The sequence below is a fragment of the Tenrec ecaudatus genome, chromosome X (genome assembly GCF_050624435.1).
Source record: "Tenrec ecaudatus isolate mTenEca1 chromosome X, mTenEca1.hap1, whole genome shotgun sequence".
Lineage (NCBI taxonomy): Eukaryota > Metazoa > Chordata > Mammalia > Afrosoricida > Tenrecidae > Tenrec > Tenrec ecaudatus.
In genome coordinates, this window is record NC_134548.1 from 45,463,402 (window position 1) to 45,481,056 (window position 17,655).

General features: G+C 42.3%; 1 protein-coding gene across 2 annotated transcripts in view; it reads right to left on the reverse strand.

Annotated features, from left to right (window-relative positions):
• Nucleotides 1-2,740: 2,740 nt before the first annotated feature.
• MED14 (mediator complex subunit 14) overlaps nt 2,741-17,655 on the reverse strand; it is a 73,513-nt gene continuing 58,598 nt past the window's right edge. Inside the window, exons 24-31 of one of the 2 annotated variants that reach the window (XM_075538616.1) lie at nt 16,363-16,494; nt 14,347-14,529; nt 13,049-13,284; nt 9,429-9,608; nt 9,224-9,331; nt 5,968-6,093; nt 5,406-5,598; nt 2,741-2,912 (exon numbers count right to left, since the gene is read on the reverse strand). In XM_075538616.1, the coding sequence (XP_075394731.1) occupies nt 2,839-2,912; nt 5,406-5,598; nt 5,968-6,093; nt 9,224-9,331; nt 9,429-9,608; nt 13,049-13,284; nt 14,347-14,529; nt 16,363-16,494 (1,232 nt within the window). In that variant the 3' untranslated portion in view covers nt 2,741-2,838. The remainder of the gene's footprint in view (nt 2,913-5,405; nt 5,599-5,967; nt 6,094-9,223; nt 9,332-9,428; nt 9,609-13,048; nt 13,285-14,346; nt 14,530-16,362; nt 16,495-17,655) is intronic. The other variant, XM_075538617.1, reaches the window with a different exon arrangement.

Sequence of the window (17,655 nt, forward strand, 5' to 3'; positions counted from 1 at the left end):
TACACATTGGGCTGCTAACTGCAAGATCAACAGTTCGAAACCACCAACAGCTCCATGGGGCAAAGATGGAGCTTCCTACTCCTATGAATAGTTTCAGAAACCCACAGGGGCAGTTCTACCCTGTCCTATAGGGTTGCTATAAGTCGCATGGACCCGATGGCAGGGAGCTTTGTTTGTTTGTTTTGGGTAAATAAAATCAATCAGTCATATTCCAAGGCAAGGTATTTTAACCAATTGCTGGCTACTTGGAGTTGGGGCAATTTATAGAAAACTGTGAACAAGCTCTGCACTTAACTCACTCAGTTTTGAAACCATAAGGTTCAGCCACTATTAATAACCTTCAATTAATATGTCCTGTTGAAGTTAGCACCATGTTCCTCTCTGCTAAGTCTGAACTATTTCTCTACCATCTGAAATCGCATGTATGCAGATGGAGGAGGAAAAGGTGGAAAATCAGGCCCAATTTCTTGTTCCAAGGTTAATCTAGTACTAAACCAGACTACTAGTCAAAGCATCTTCATAAAGATTAACGAGAGAGAGAGAGTTGGTAGTTCTCTGAAACTTGGGGGGGGGGTAGATTTTTTTTTAAATTACTGACAGTACTAAAATCACATTGAAAACACCTCAAAGACTCAAATCGCCTATTAGGAAAAAAACACTATGGGCACCCAATCCCTTTGGTTGAATCTGAGTAACAAAAGAGGCAAACGGCATGATTTTGTGATGAAATCTAAGATCGAAATGCTAAACGTTGTCAAGCTTTAATAAGGTACATACCAATTCCAAGTACTAAGCATGACAGCAAAATTCAAATTCATGGGTTTACTTTTAATCAGCATCGAGAGCAAAATCTGTTCACTGAATCCTATCTTACTTTTGATTTCACAATGCATTCAGCTGAGTTTTATAATTAAGAGAGAAGTTGTCCATAGAATGCATCATGTTCTAAAAATCGCAATGAACATTTCCAAACCACACCAAAAGGGGAAAATAGCTGAAAAGTTAACTCTATTAATAGAATTATGTGAAACAATATTATCCTGCAGATAAAAATACACTTCTTGTATATACATGTAGATTTCTACATGAAAGAGAGGATTCAACACCAAATAGAAAAAGGGCTGATCCTTGATAAAAGACATCTTAGATTGCCAAACCGATGTTTATACCATTGTAAGGAGAGCTGAAAGTAGAAGGCCATAAGGTCAGTTGAAGGAAGGAGGAAAGTCTTGCCATCTGCTCTCCACAGCGACAGAGTTGGGTGAGAAACAGGAGACGAAGGCAGAAATAAGACACAGAAGAAAGGCAAAGAAGGCCTGAACTCTAGCCGAAAATGGAGAGCCAAGCCAAGTTCAGAACAGACATGACGTAGCTGTAGTGAGATGCTCAATACTAGAATGCGGTGGTTGGTAGTTACAGAAGCTCAATTAAAGTAGATTTAGACAAAATATCTGACATTTAATGGAGCCAGTATTATAGCAACCAGATAGATAACTCAGCACGTTATTATCATTTTCAAACTTTACCAATAATGTCAAATCCCCAGAAGACCTTTGCTTCAGATCATGGTATCTGAAGCTTACAAAGTCCCTAACGGAGGGGGGAGAGAGAACACAGCGCTCCAAATTAACACACTGATGAGCTAGGTCAGTGGCAGAAATGCCGCTGGAGACATGCACAGCGTTGGCCCTGGCTCTTGGGAGTCTGGGTAATGAGGGCACTGGACCAGGTCTTTTGCAAGCAAAGCATTCTCTTTTGGGCTGACAAAGAATTAAACTGGGACTGTTTACAACTCCAATGTTGGTGAGGGGGGAGAAGTTAAGCAAGAAAAGGAAACATTACAGAAATGTCATGCAAGGGCAGAAGCATTAATGCTATAGGCAGAATTATCTTGTAGACAGAACTGGCCTCATCACAGAAAAGATTCCACATCTCCAACCAATGAGAATGATGACAATATGTAGGCTTCTTGGTCAATGGGAGTCATTTACTGTCTCTTTGCCAAGCCTAGATGCTCTCCGTCTCCCCCCACCCCCCAAAAAAAATCCTACACTGAAAGGACCACCAAGGTGCTAAATGTCAACCAGCAGTCAGGTTAGGAGTGTAGAAGAAAAGAAATTACCTTGAAATAAAGAAGATGTTTTTGGTCAAATTTCAGACCTGTGTAGTTAGAAATGAATTATTGGCCTCACCAGGTTAAAGATGAAGGGAGGCTCAGAAAAGTTTAGGGAGCGTATACACACACACGTGAGTGTCCTTATTTTTGTCAGACTTGTCGTTGGTGTTTTTTTAAACCTAGATTTTATTAAATATTGCTTCTTTGGGATCTGTTTATAACAACTCCCAGAACATTGTCACGTAAGGATTCAAAGCGGTCATATTAAAATACAGCTTCAATATAAAGTTTATCACAGTTTTACAGTATTCAAAAATGGCAGACCTGCCTTCAAAACAAAACAAAAAAAAACTAAACAAAAAGGAGGACTATTACACCCAAAACATAAGAAAACAATTAAATAAACAAGTTTAGCATTTCATAATGTTATAGTAGAAAACAATCTTAATCTATCACTGGCAAGTGGATACGGATGTATTACCTACTTGGAAATGTGTTCCATTTAAACACACTGTACAAGTGAACTATACAAAAGATTGATGATCTTTTTGATGAAAGAAGTGCACCCTGAAAAAATTTTTTTTGCCAGTTTAGAATTTTTAGCTCTTAAAAGTCAAAAAGTCCTTTGTCTTTTTTAATATGGAGGCTGAGTTCAAATTTATTTATTTATTTTGTTGTTTTTGTCTCATTTGCCAGCCCTCCTGGTTTAAAAGCAATAGTGTTTATGGACGCCCACCAGGGGGCAGTGTAAGATTAGCCATTAAATCACGAACAGCTGCAAATATTGTGCATTCACCTGCAACAGAGAAAAATGGTCATTAGCTATTCGCATTACAGGAAAGATTATGCTAACACACCGGTGGGGGGAGGGGTAATTAAGATCCAAATAAAAAACAAAATTTAATTGCCCAAATTAGAATGGACTCAGCTTTGGTGTTAGGGATCAGATGGTATTTGGTTTGGGTTTCGGTTTGTCATCAGGAAATCTTAGCAGTTCCCAGGTTTTTTGAGGAGGGAGATTTGCCTACAGCTTCTCTATAGAAATACAACACTGCCTATACCCTTAGATGGGTAGGGTAGGCTCTAAGGTTACCGACAACTTGCTCACGTAATTTGCATGTAACAGAAAGATCTGGTTTCTATTTGTACATGAGTTACATCTTCAGTGAGACGTGTCTTTTGATGTCCATTAGAGGCCAAATGACAATGTCGGTGACAGCACAGCCCAACTGATGATGGTAGTAATGTCTAGATTGATGCCATGGCGCCTGAGCACTTGTAATTTAGCTAGTGTCACTGAGGAAAGGAACTTTACATTTTAGTTCAGTATAATTAATTTACAGGCGGCTGGCGGTTTTCATATTGGACAGTGCAGAGTGCAGGTCTGTCACATCTGTGGGAATTTTCTCCCCAATTCAAAGGCAACAGTCAGCTTCTGGCATTCAGCATTAAAGTCAATTAAATGAAAAATAAATTATGATTTTATTAAAAGCACTTCATGGGGAGGGAGAGGTGATAGGTTTGGGAGGAGAGGAAAGAGGGTGAAGTATGGCACACCAACAAGCCAAATACAAGATTTGGTGGGAGGGGGTGGCCGATGATTCAGCCCCTCAGTTTCCCCTTTAATTCAAGACACCAAATGCCCTGCCTCTCACTTCTTTTAAGTATCACAAACATTTCAATTTTAGAAACAAACCTACTGGATTCCTTCACTGAACTGTGGTGAGCACCACAGTGCTGAAAGCGAGAGATGACTGGAGGGAAGACCACATGTGAACAATGGCCTTCCGGGCAAAGGCCAGGATGTGCAGTGACACCGTGTGCAAGTTACTGCCACCTCCTCGCCAGTCACAGGGAAATTACGGCACAGAAAGAAAAGGAAACCCAGAGATTGGCCCAGCTTAAGGTAAAAAGCAAAGGAAAAAAGAAAACCACTTCTCAAACAGTCCCACCCTTCTTTAAAGTCAACGAAGAAATTCTTTCAAAAACATGGATTTTAATTGCTGCGGGGCAGAAGTGCTTGCTTGATCCCAGTTGGATCAAGATATTATTTTTCTTTCCTTTCATTTGACTTCTCCCAAGACATCATTGTGGGAGTCATCTGCTTGTGAAAGGAGTAAGACAAGGTGCTTACTATCCAAGTTCGACTGGACTGCTTGCTACTTTGAGGATCGAGGTGTCGCTGAAAGAAGAGGCAAGTCAAAGGATAAAAGCAGAAAACTGTAAGGAGCAGAAGGGTTACAACAGAAGAAGCACTCCCTTCTCGACTGCCCAGTGTCGTCTTTGTAGACTGTGTCTCGGGGAAACGCACCCGTGTGTATAATATGGGGCAACCGCTTAAACAAGGACATGGCCCAATCCCTGCGCTTGGAGTAGAATTTTGACATTGGGATAATTAGAAATGTTTCAGAGAACAACTTTCCCTCATTTCAAAATGTAATTATTTGTCAAACTACTGAGCCAAAAGTTACATAGCTTTCTTAATGCTGGACGTAAAAAGCACAATTCCAGATAATGTTCTCACAATTCCAGTCATGTTCTCAATAGGAGCAATGGGTAAAATGGATGAGAAGGGCTCTCTGCTGATCTTTATGTTATGCAACCAAAGTTGAGGACTGCCAGGAGTTACGTGTTAAGCACATGCTACTTCATCGGTATTGAAGGGACCTTGTCGGGTTTTCCAGATACGCTCTGGGGGCTTTGACAATGTCCAGCTTGGGACCTTTCCTTGTGCACTTGGTGAAAGGTGTCCTTGGCACCCGCCTGACACTTATATTAAGAAGCCCAAAAAGCAATGATGCCATTTGTATCAGCTTTTATTCTTCACAAAACAATTAGAAGATACAGAACTTTTATGCGAATATTCTCATGACTGAACCATGAAAATATGAGAAATTAACATGCATTTCAACTTCGTGAGGTACAGAGTGGCAGGTTATCGATAGGAGGGTGGGAAGTCACAGCCATGGAAAAATTTTATCATCCTAATCTAGGGCTTCATGGCAACGGGCGCTAGAAATACAAGCTTCTGGCATTAGCAACTGGGTCAGTCCCGAGAGTAAATCACTAACAAAAAGAAAAGTCCAGGCAGCAGAGAAATGGACAAAACTGAAGAGCGAGCGAGAAAGGAAGAGAGCGACAGGCAGACATTTAAGAGGGGTCACAGCAACCAGAGTTCTAGTCCTAAAATTGGGGGGGGGGGGAGAAGAGGGGTGGAGCGGGGGAGGGAACCTCTCAAAAGAACTTTGATAACATATATGCAATAGAATAGCATCTACTGGTCATGTACCTTGTCGTGGTGGATTCATCTCTGCAAATCTCTTTAGAATGTTGCTGACCATCATGGGAGCAGCAACAGAAGAGTTCTGCTGTCTGGGGATGTCTGCCTGCTGGGTGGTACCAGAAGCCATGTCATAAATGATGGGAACTATAATGCTAACAGGCTCTTGGGGAGGCCCCGATGTTTTCTGCGTCAGCTGAAGCTGTGGACATACAGTACAGACGAAAGAGAACAACAACATAGTTAGGAAAAGAAAACATCTAAGAAACATCTTAAAAGCCACTCTCCTCTACCGTCCCTTCATATTAAGACACAACAGGCAAAAGAAAAAGAAACGGTAAGGAAAGTGGTAAGCCACCACGTTATTATTACGGTTCAAATGCAACGGTGTTACACACAATTAGATAGCTTAAGACATTTCCTGTCACCAAAGGAGCCAGGATTACCTGAAATTGAAACTAACACGGAAAGGAATCCAGGCCTGCCTTTGGCAGGGGGCGAGAATGGATGCAGTTATTCAAAAGCTGCTCTACCAACCTCGCAAGGCTTGTGCACCCTGGGTGGTACTTACAAAAAACAGCATTTTGGACTTCAGCACCACAGCAGGAGTCCCCGGAGGAGCTATGGGAGGCGCGCTGGGTGGGATCGTCAGGCAAAATTGAACGTTCCACTTGAGCTGTGTTGCTTGATCAGGGAACTGTTTTAAGGAAGAGAAACACCATAAAGGCCAATCAACTTTTAAAATTATAGTATCAGATTCTGAGAGGTTAGAATTTCATTCCATACCTAATTAACACAACACAAAATTGTTAACCGAGACTCCCCCTCCTCCCCTACCCCCACCCCCGACCCACAAGCAATGTATACACGAAGTGAAAGGTGAACTCTGGATTAAGCTAACATGTTCCTCTTCCTCCAAGGAATTCGTTCCCAAGGCCGATGGATTTTGCTTCCAGTGGTACCAACTGCCTCTCAATTACCGCAGATGCCACAGGAGCTCAAGGCTTCATCACATCTCCTGGTAGCCTCAAATGGCTCCCTTACCCATCCAGCTTTATACCACTGCCAGACACTTACCTTAGACCCTACCTCTGTTAGCTCACAATATTCAATGACTTTCTGTGACATGTGCTGACCCCTCCCCCACTGAAGAACCTCCACCTGCCATTCAAGGCCTTTTAAACTGGTGTCAATTTAGGCTTCCAGTCCCTCTTCCAACTTCCTCCCCAAACAAACAAGCCACTGTGTTCATGACTTAAACTACATCCACAAACAGTATTCATTCCTTTGCAAATTGGAATCTGTTTCTCTGGATAAAAAGAATGTTTCCTATCAGAGCAGAAGCCACATGCTGTGACCCCTGATTTTTAGTGGACCGTGGACGCTCTGTATAAACAACTCTGGCAGTGAGACCTGGCCATATCCTAACCAAAGAGAGGTAAAGTGGAAGTATGACATGGAACTTCCCATACAGGAGAAGGGCTATGTCTTCCTTCATTCCTTCCTATTCTCTAGAATGCTGACTGGAGCTGGTTCAATTCCGCCGGCTGAATTTGTGATGACAAGTAATTACATTGTAGGGGAACAAGCTAGAGAGGGCTTAGATCCTTTAATACTGTGGCTCAACAGAAGGGCCCTGGATCCTCTGCCCTGGGGCTTTGACACTGAGAGAGAAATAATTTTTTTTTTTCTTTTAGACCCCTGCCCAGTCCCCAGCCCCCGAGAAATAAATTCTTAGCTTGTTTAAGTCATGGGTATTCAAGGGATGCTGCCACTTAAAATGAACCCTAACGCTAACAAGACCAGCGAAACATTAAAAATTTAGGCAGGAAAAAATAAATTAAAATTTATACACAGTTAATAGAAAAAAATTTTTCAACTAGGGAGAGGACACTTCCTTGATGTGATGGTATCGACTCCACACCTAAAGAACATAGCATATGAGAAAATAATCTAGAAAACAAGGTTCCTAGAGATACATTTAATTACATTTCTAGGTACAAGTATCAAAGAGTCAAAAGATAGGCAATTCAGAAAAGATCCTTTACAATACCACCCCCACCCCATCCCCAAATCAGGAATCCAGAAATAAAGCTAAAAAAGATGCACAAGACCTTATGACAGAAGATAGCTTATGAACAAGCTACAGTAATTAAGTCTGATTGAGCAGAATGATGACACAGGACAAGGCAGTCTATCAGTGGGACAGGATAACCCTGTAAATATGGAGACTGGAGAGAAATGGTGCAGCACTGCATGTTTGAGAGAGGGTGGCCACATAAATTGTGCCACAATTGGTTATCCACATGAGAGAGGAAAAGAACCACGTAATATGAAATGGTTAAATGTGCAAAGATTTAAAGAGGGCGGGGTGGCAGGGTTGCCAATACTAACTATTCCTAAAGATTGGTAGAAGTGGTATACTCTCTCTCTCTCTCACTGCCAGAGAGTCAATTCTGACTCGTAGTGACCCTGCAGGACACAGAACTGCCTCTATGGGTGTCCAAGGCTTTACAGGAGCAGAGAGTCCGGTTGTTCTCCCTAGGAGAGGCTGGTGGGCTCAAGCTGCTGATTTTGCGGCTAGCAGCCCAGGGCATAATCTACCACACCACCAGGCTCAAATTGGTACAAGAGCTTGGTAAATAGATCCATGTTAGCTACTGTATATACTCGAATATAAGCCAACCCGAATATCAGCCGAAGCACCTGATTTTACCACAAAAACTGCACTAAAAATGTGCTGAAAAACTCAACTTACACATGAGTATATACAGTAATCAAATCACATGTACTTAACTGTAGCCTCCCTCCTCCTTTCTTTAAGACGGGGCTGAAGTCAGTATTTATTCACAGGCGTTGAGAATCAGATATTACATGTAAGGCTGTTAACATAGAAGATGATGATGGCTATGATATGGAATGCTATACAAACTCGTAGTCATCGAGTTGATTCTGAATCCTAACAAAAGGGGTTAGAACTGCCCTTGTGGGTTTCTGGCACTAAGTGTTTACGGAGTAAAAAGCCTCGGAGCTACTACACTACCAGGGCTCCAAAAGAACGCTACAGTACTGTGAAAATGAGTGAACTGCAAAAACTTGGACCAAGAAAGATGAGCTTTTAACACATGAGAGTGACTTCAAAAAAAGCGAACAATTCCTAAAAAGAGTTTGGTATGTTATTACCAATCGAAAACCCCAAATTTGAACAATGTAAGCAATATATTGCTTAGACAGTGTCCATAACTGTTAAAATGATCAAGAAAATCAGGGGAATAATAGACGCACAATTCCCCTGGGGGGAGGAGGGTGGAAATGATAATGCTTTAACTCAGTGGTGGAAAGATAAGCATGTTTTATTATTCTTTACTAACACAAATGTTATCTACTTTTTATAAACATGCAATAGTTCATAAGAAAAAGTTGAAAAATGTACAGAACAAGATGTGCAGACTGTTAGTTCATTACACACTAAAACCAGCTCGGCAGAGATACAAGCATTTGCTGTTTAGCATGTACCGTTTCTGAAAGATAGACAAGACACAGTATTGGCTGTGTGGTGTGGAGTGGGGGGCTAGATGGCTATCTAGGGGCTAGGGAAGGCTGGGAACACTTTTATAGTATCATCTTGTTTTCAAAACGCAAGAGATACAACAGAATAATGTGATCTATTCAAAGACAAATAGAAGTGAAGGAAAAAAACCAAAAGAATTTAAGAAAAACAACGAAAGTGTAAGTGGATGAAAACCAATGACCACTCACTGTAGCCACCAACTCCACCCTGTTCAAACCAGTCTTTCTATGAACGTGTAGCTGTCTTGGTCACTTACCAGCTCTAGCTTCATAATGTGCACACAGTCTCTGAGGATGTGTGTAGGCGCTCCTAACAGCTTGGTGAAGGCTATTAACGTATTGGCTTTAAATGGTGGTCCTGCAACCTACACAGAGAGAAAAAAATACATCATCACTCTTCATTCTGCTTAGGCTCTTCTGTCTCCTTAATGACTTTAAACTTCCACAGCATTAGTAGCGTACCCTGGTTTCAAAGAATTTCTCCAAAACTTGAAGCTCATCTGGTTTCCACTGTCCTGCATTTTCAGGCGTCACTTTGAGCTGAAGTGTCTGGTTGGTTTTGGGGCTGAGGGCTACTCTACATTTCAGTGCATCAGTCTTAAACATGATCACGCCCGGCTCATTGGAATTTATCAGCTGTAGCTGGAAAACAGGAGGATCACAAAATGAACACATGACAGAGAAAAAAGGAAAATGTTACTGAGGAAACGGGCTCAAAAGGAAGAGAATAAAGCTGACACCGCCTCAAAGGAGACAGTCCACTTGGCACCAAGCATTAACCACTGCTCACATTCCCTCTTGAAAATGAGGCAATTCAACATTAGATGCAGCTAGATGGGAAAATATCACATGGATCACACAGGATCCTTGCAAAGCAACAAAAAAGTTGAACCTGAATGCCGTAGCTAAGACCCTGAGAATTTACTGTTTTGAAGAGATTTATTTGGCATCTGATTCAGACTGTAAACAATGAGAAGATGGAGGAAATCTGGACACTAAGGTGCTATCTAGTGACTTTTCTGTTTTGGGTATGATAATGGTATGTACCAGGGTTACTTTTTTAAAAGAATTTTCACCTTTTAGAATTATATTCAAAATTCCTTATGGATGAAATGATAATGCTGTGCTGAACATGCTGTGAAATATTGTGGTGGAGTGATGGCTCTTAATATGGCTCTTGTATCCATGTCTTTCTAACTCCCACCAAATGAATTGGTAAGGTATGCAAATAGGGTGTCTATAACACTAAGAGGGAATTGGTCAGTTTTAGCTGCCACTCAATTGGCTGTAGGGATGAATCTTCTTGGCAGGAACAGAGAGAAACGTCCGGACCATCAGAAGAGGGGCCGCCAGTGGAGCACATTTGGAATCCCTAACTGAAGTGGTGGAGGCTAAGACCAGAGGCACCAGAGGCTGCAGATGGAGACCATGGGACAAGGCAGAGGAGTAGCACTGAGACTCTGAAGCACAGCAGCAGGCTGGCTTCCTGGCCCACAGAGGCAAAAGGACCAGAGAGAGATTTGGCTTCTGGCTGAGGTGTTGTGGCTATGAACAAAGTAAGGACTGTGTCCTTAATGGTTACTGGTCCTAGCTTTTGATAACCTGTTATCTTTCTAATAGGCCCCCTTAATTGTGAGTTTTGTCTGAGTTCTGTGTGGCCACTGCAATGAATTCTTGGATACAGCAGAAAGGTGTTATGGGAGGAATAGTTGGTGTAAGAATGGGGTAAAGAAGGATGGAGAGTGAAGGTTTGTCTGACCCCAGCCTGACGGCAATAGGGAAACCAGAAGTCAGATACAGCCTCCTTGCCAGTTCTTCAGACAGAAGTTAATTGTTAGCTGAGTTAGCTGTTGAAGGTAAGTGAAGAGAACATACAGGTTCACTATACTAGTTTCTATTTTTGTATATGCCAAAAATCTTCCAAAAACAGTCTTTAAAAATGGCCAAACCCAAACTCACTACCATTGAGTCCGTTCTGACTCATAGTCAACCTATAGGAAGGTTAGAACATCCCCTGTGAGCATCCGAGACTACTAACTCTTTAGGGGAGTAGAAAACTTTGCCTTCCTCAAAGTGGGTGGTGGTTTTGAACTGCTGGCCTTGTAGGTAGCAGCACAACCATTACGCCACCAGGGTGCCTTAAAAAAAAACAATACAATTACAAAATGTTATCTCTAGATAGGGTCCCTATTCTATAGTGTAAGGGCTGGCAAGCTTTATATATATATAATATATATAGTTCTATCTATATATATAAAAAGCTTGCCAGCCCACGTATATATATGTGTGTGTGTATGCCACCTAGTGAATATTGTAGCACTAAAGAAGCCAGACAATATGTAAATAAATGGGCATGGCTGTGGTCCCACAAAACTTTACTTAACCTATTTTAAAATCCCCCCCCGGACAAAATAATAATATATGAATGATGAAGGGTTCACGGGTAGGGGGCAGTGGGGAGGGAGGGGGAAAATGAGCAGCAGATATTAAGGGCTCAAGTAGAAGGCAAATGTTTTGAGAATGATGATGGCAACAAATGTACATATGTTCTTGACACAATGAATGTATGTATGGATTGTGATAAGAATTGTATGAGTCCCCAATAAAATGATTTAAAAAAAGATCTTTACCTCATTAAAAAAAAAAATCCCCCCCACTCCAACCCCAGCCTCCTAAATCTAAATGTAAAGGTTTCTAAGATGGCTTGGTGCTGACCTTAAAAGTAGATATTTCAGACATTAATAATTGTGACAAATAATATATGTTGACTGCCAAGGCCTTATTCAAAGGGCTTCATATAAAACTTCTCAAATGCCCACTCTATCAGCTGGGTAGATACTTTTTGTTGTCGTTTTTATTTTTTAATCGTTTTATTAGGGGCTCATACAACTCTTATCGCAATCCACGCATACATCAATTGTGTAAAGCACATTTGTACATTCACTGCCCTCATAATTCTCAAAACATCTGCTCTCCACCTAAGCCCCTGGCATCAGCCTCATTTTTCCCTGGGTAGATACTTTTATGAGAAAAGTGAAGGAATCTGCCCAATGAATTCCTCTAAAAGGAGGGAATAGTAATACCAGATGACGCAGCACTCTCTCTATTAGATGGAGATTATATATATACATACATGCATACATACATACATACTCGAGAAATCAAAGCTGTGATACAAATAGGCATATGCCCCCTGTTCATCACTGTGTGACAATAACAAAATGATGGAAAACAATCTCAATGCCCAATCCAGTGGAAGGATAGATGGATAACCCTTGGTCCATAGACACATTGGATTACTGTGGATCTTAAGAATGATAATGAAACTGAAACTCCTCATGACATGGATGAGCCTAGAGGACCTTATGCTGAGTGAAATTAAGGACAAATACTGTATGAGACCTCTATTGTGGGTCTATTCACACTAAAAGAAACATTATTTGATGGTTACGAGGGGTGGCAGGGGAAGTCAGGGGCTACAGGGTAGACATGCTCACTTGGGTGATGGGGAAGGTGGTATACATTAAGAAGGAGGGTGGCCCAAAAAATGATGAAAGGGAAGACAGTCGGGGTAAGGGGTTAGAGAAAGGGCATGCTGGCAGGTAGGTATGGCAGGTAGTACAAGCCCAGGTAACCTGACTCTGGAACTAGTGCTCTCAAACCGACCTCAGAACTATCCTTTAAAGGCATCACAACAGGGTGGGTTAGAAATCTTGTTCTATAAGGGTTTTCCAGTCTTGTGATCACAAATAATTGTAGGCCAACAGAGATTCCAAGTTCAGCTGCCTGCACAGCATTCTACAGGATAAACAGCTACCCAGAGGCTGTCCCTTGGCAAGCCCAGATCCGGACTGCACGTGTTCTGTTATCACGGCATCCCATCTCCAAGGCCACGCTAGCCACATAACACAGTACGAATTTTACAAGTATGCGAGCATGAGAATGGAAACCACATAGAACTCGATTTTCATGCTAGGACAAGAAGAAAATCAGAATCCAAACAAAGTAGATAAAGGTGGTGAGGAAATGTCACTCCACCTTTGAAAATCACCACTGAGGAGGTCACTGGGAAGGAGACATACCGTTTCTTGTTGAATAATCCTTTGGAGGTGTCGCCTCATGATGACTGATCCAAGGAATCTCTCAAGTGGTGAACACAGGTAACTACCTGCCAGGCCAGGTACGAGGCCTGGTGTTGGAGAGGGCAGCAGTAAAATGTTCAAGGCACTGTGTGTGAGGATGGTCGGGATGGATGCTGCCCAGGAGCGCTGAGGTAGTTTGCGGGGCGGAGGCATGTTTGTTGGCATCGTTTGGGAACCTTGAGGGAAAAGACAGTGTATGTTCCTTTCACCGACAAACACAGAATATCTCACAGGTTCCCGTGTTGCTTGTATTAAAAATTTTTCGGGATGTGAATCTATTTGTGCAGTTTTTTGGTTTTTTTTTTATTTGTACAGTTTTAGTTACACCTTGTGGCAGACTCTCAACAACTCCAAGCCAAATTTACTGCCAACGAGTCAATCTCGACTCATAACCACCTACAGGACAGGGTAGAGAACTGCCCCAGTAGATTTACAAGGCTGTAAATCTTTACTTGAGTACAAAGCCTCATCTTCCTCTGTCTGGAGTGGCTAATGGTTTCAAACGAACTACTGCCTTTGCAGACAGCAGCCCAATGCACAGTCCTATGCTATGCTAGCCAGAAAACAGCCACAATGCCCTGCATTCAAGGTGATTTTACAGACACCCCTTCAAGAGGCAAGAGTTTTATTTCTCTACCTTACGACTTGCTTTGGTTAACAGAATATCATGGACGTGACTATGTAGCAGTTGCCAGCCTGGGTTTCCACCCACTCCCTCAGAACGCTGTCATGTAAACAAGCCTGGACTAGTGGGATAAAGCAGAGCGAAGTCATCCAAGCTGAAGCCATCTTGCCAACCTAGTGGCTGACTGAAGACACACAAGTGAGGCCAGCAGAACTTGTAGGGAATGCCCAGGTGCGCTCAGCCCAACTTTCCAACCTGCAGAATTGTGAACTAATTTAATACACGACCGCAATTTTAAGCCAATAGCAATCTCAAAGAGAAAGCGAACAAATACAATCTAACTCATATACTTATACAGGTGTGTGTCTTTTAAGGTCCAGGATGGCTGCAAAGCGTGAGTAGAGGTCTCGGGGCTCATCACCTAAGATCTGCAGAGAAGGCATTCTCTTTGACTTTTGCCTGATTTGGCAAATGAACTAGTTAACCAATTTACTAACTGGATAAAAGTTTAAGTTACTAAGGTCATGGCTTCCAAATGGAAGGATGGGATAAAATAAAAAGGTCACCTGTGCGTGATAAAAACCAACAAACACAAAAAGTTGACAACACTTACTCGTTCCAGCTCGAGGGGAATGAGAAGCATCTGGAACTGGAGAATGCAGTGATGGGTTAGCTGGTGACATTCCAGGCATACGTGTGGCTGGTGAGGGGCCAGACACTTGAGGAGACCCTGGCCAGGTCCCCGCTCGTCCACTTGGTGAGACCATGGTGTATGGTGAACTAGGGTCAAGGGTTCCTGTAAAAACAGAAGCAATGTTGTTCCAAATCTGTATTTTCTTAACTGAATACTTGACAGCATTCGGATCCTTTCATGGTGATCATCTTTATCTTTTCAGCAAGACGGGATTTCACTGAAGCATGATGCTTCAACATGCCATTCTCTCCATCTCAATTTTGTGCAGTTGATGTTCTTTTAGGCAATGATGTAAGAAGTAAGAAACTAGAGAGGCCCAGGAATGATAAAATTCCCTTTGACACAAGCTTCAGTATGCGTAACAATGGAGCAATTTGCTTTATGGTATGCCACAATAGTGGACAATATCAGCAAAATGTAAAGCTCCTTGAAGGACAGAAATCATCGTATGTATTTCAGATAACCCTCACAAATTTGTGTTTCCGTTCTGCTCATAAAGGGCTACGGAGGAGAATGTCCACTCTCTCTGTGTAGTAAAGGCCACATTGACAATGACCCCAGAAGCAACACTTTAGAGCAGTACCTTCCTAAATGAATTGATAGTTTCATTTGTTCCTGCAGGAGACCCATCAACATATTATCTACCTCCCTTTATAGTCAAATGACACACTGAGGAGGTCCTTCTAGCATATTATCAGAGAGTCAACGGTATAAGTTTTACAAATCATTAAGGAAAGGCAGACCACCGCAACAAGAACACAGGCAAAGGATGTACACTGGCAGGCACAGGCACAAAATCAGAAACACCATGGACCAACAAACAACTTCATTATCAAAGAAATGCAGAAACAAGGAGAGACCATTTTTCTCTAGCAAAATGGCCAAGACCTTAAAAAAAAAAGTCACACTACTCCATGATGCCGATGATGCAGGAAGGAGGCATTCTGCATGGTGCTAGAGGACAGAGGCACGGCCTTTCGGGGGAACCATTTGCAGTGCATGTTTTGAAAGCTGGAGGATTTCTGAAACCCTTGGAGACTAGGCAAGTCCACCCTGCAGGAACTCATCTAAAGAAACACAAGCATGGATGTGTGCACAGGTGGCTCCATTGTAACTGGGGGTGAGGGGGCAATCTGAACCGCTGTTACATTCTAGCACGCCCAGAACAGGGCACGAAAGTAACTGGTATGAAGATGTGGAGGTTTTACTGACAGAAAAATCCCTACAAATAATAACGATAAAAAGGAGCATTACAGATACTACACTCCACTGAAAATGAAGACGCTCTTCGTGTTCTGATGTGGCATGAAGTTCAGGACATATTATGAGCAAGAAGGCAGGCACTGAGCACAAGACAGGAAAGGGGCATACGTCACTGCCCCTGGGAAGGGGGACTGCGTTAGTTGGTGGAGTAGAAAGGAAACATTTCACTGACTAACTTCTTGAATTTTGAATCGAATGTGCACTGACTCAAATAGAATTCTTGAGGTGGGGTTTTTTAAGTTTCAAAATTCCAATCTCCAAACAACGCACATCGTGGGAGCCCCATTTTGAGGGGAGGTGTGGGAATGTTTGCGATGGAGAGCCGGGCAGAAGGGAGGTGAGCAAATGATTGCAACCAAGCTGTAAGCAGGCAGGCAGGCAGGCAAGCAGGGCGTGTGAGCAGGCCAAGGGAATAAGAGAGGCAGAAAGCACAAGGCAGACAGACAGGCAGACAGAGAAGGTCCAGGGCAAAGAGGGACTAACTGGTGGTTAACTCTGCCTAGTGGGAGAGGAGGGAAGATTTTCTGTTTTGTTTGAGCAATACTTGGGACTATTTCCCCCAACCAACAAGTGCTAATTTTGCAGTTAGAAAAGAATTCATTCAAGAAAAAATGACTTTCGCGGCAAACTCTTATGCTACAGCGATTTATTTCCATGTTTGGTTGGACTCACCATGTGGACTAGCAAAACTGGCCCCTGGTCCTATTGAGATTCCATGCGAGGATGGGGGAGGAGTTGGAACAAATGATGCTGGTGATGGGGCTCTCAAAGCCCCACTGGGGGAGCTGGCAGCATGCAGGTTTCCTAACGAAGGAAAATAAGTATAGATGATCTTGCAGGACACATTTTCTGTCCTGTTCAAGGACCCCAACTTCAGAATCTCTCCACAGACTAAACAAATAGGTGGTAAAGCTCATATAAACAGTGCAAAGAACACCCAGAAAGATTTTGTTATCCAAGAGACACTCATTCCAAGGGCTCAAATTCTAACTCATACTAAGTTTTGTTTCTGTTTTATTGCACTCTACCCAACAATTCTTTTTATTCACTCGCTTGCACACACAACCAGCAGGCACAGGCACCAACTTCCTACCAGGCACTGGGCACTCAGCAGTTAACAAGAGACAAAAATTAATGCCTTTAAGCAGCTTACATTCTAGTGGAATGAGAAACACAAAGAACAGACAAATGTCATATATCAGTGCTATGGAGAAAACAGCAAAGCAAGTGAGGTGGACGAAGAGTATTGCCCAAGGGAACTCCAAAAAGTTCGTGGAAAGGGGAATTAAAAGACAGAATTTTTCCAGTGGGTGAAGGGAGACATCCGACAGTGCAAGATATGACAAATTAATAATTTACAAATGATCAAGGGTTCATGAGGGAGCAGGGAGGGAGGGGAAAAATGGAGAGCTGATGCCAGGGGCTTAAGTGGAGAGCAAATGTTCTGAGAATGATGAGGGCAAGGAATGTACAAATGTGCTTTACACAATTGATGCATGTATGGATTGTGTTAAGAGCTGTATGAGCCCCTAATAAATGATTAAAAAAAAAAGATGGAATTTTTTCCACAAAATTTTTGAAGTCCCCGCGTGTACTGGTGGAAGTGGGTGCTACGAATTACATAGGATTTCCAAAAGTTCATGGAAAAATATAATCGAAAGATAATGGGTTTTCATGAACGTTTTAAAGCCCCCACATACATAAAGCAATCAGAGAAAAGTTCTCTAAGAGTGATATTTGAGCTAAGACATGAATAAAGTGAAGGACAAGGCAGGAGGGTATCCAGGGATAAGATATTCCAGGCAAACCAAAATGCAAACCAATCTCAGTCATTGAGTTGATTCTGACTCATTGGACAGGGTAGAACTGCCCCTGTGGGTTTCCAAGGCTTAACTCTACAGGAGCAGAAAGCCTCATCTTTCTCCTGTGGAGCAGCTGGTGGATTCAAACTACTGACCTTGTGGG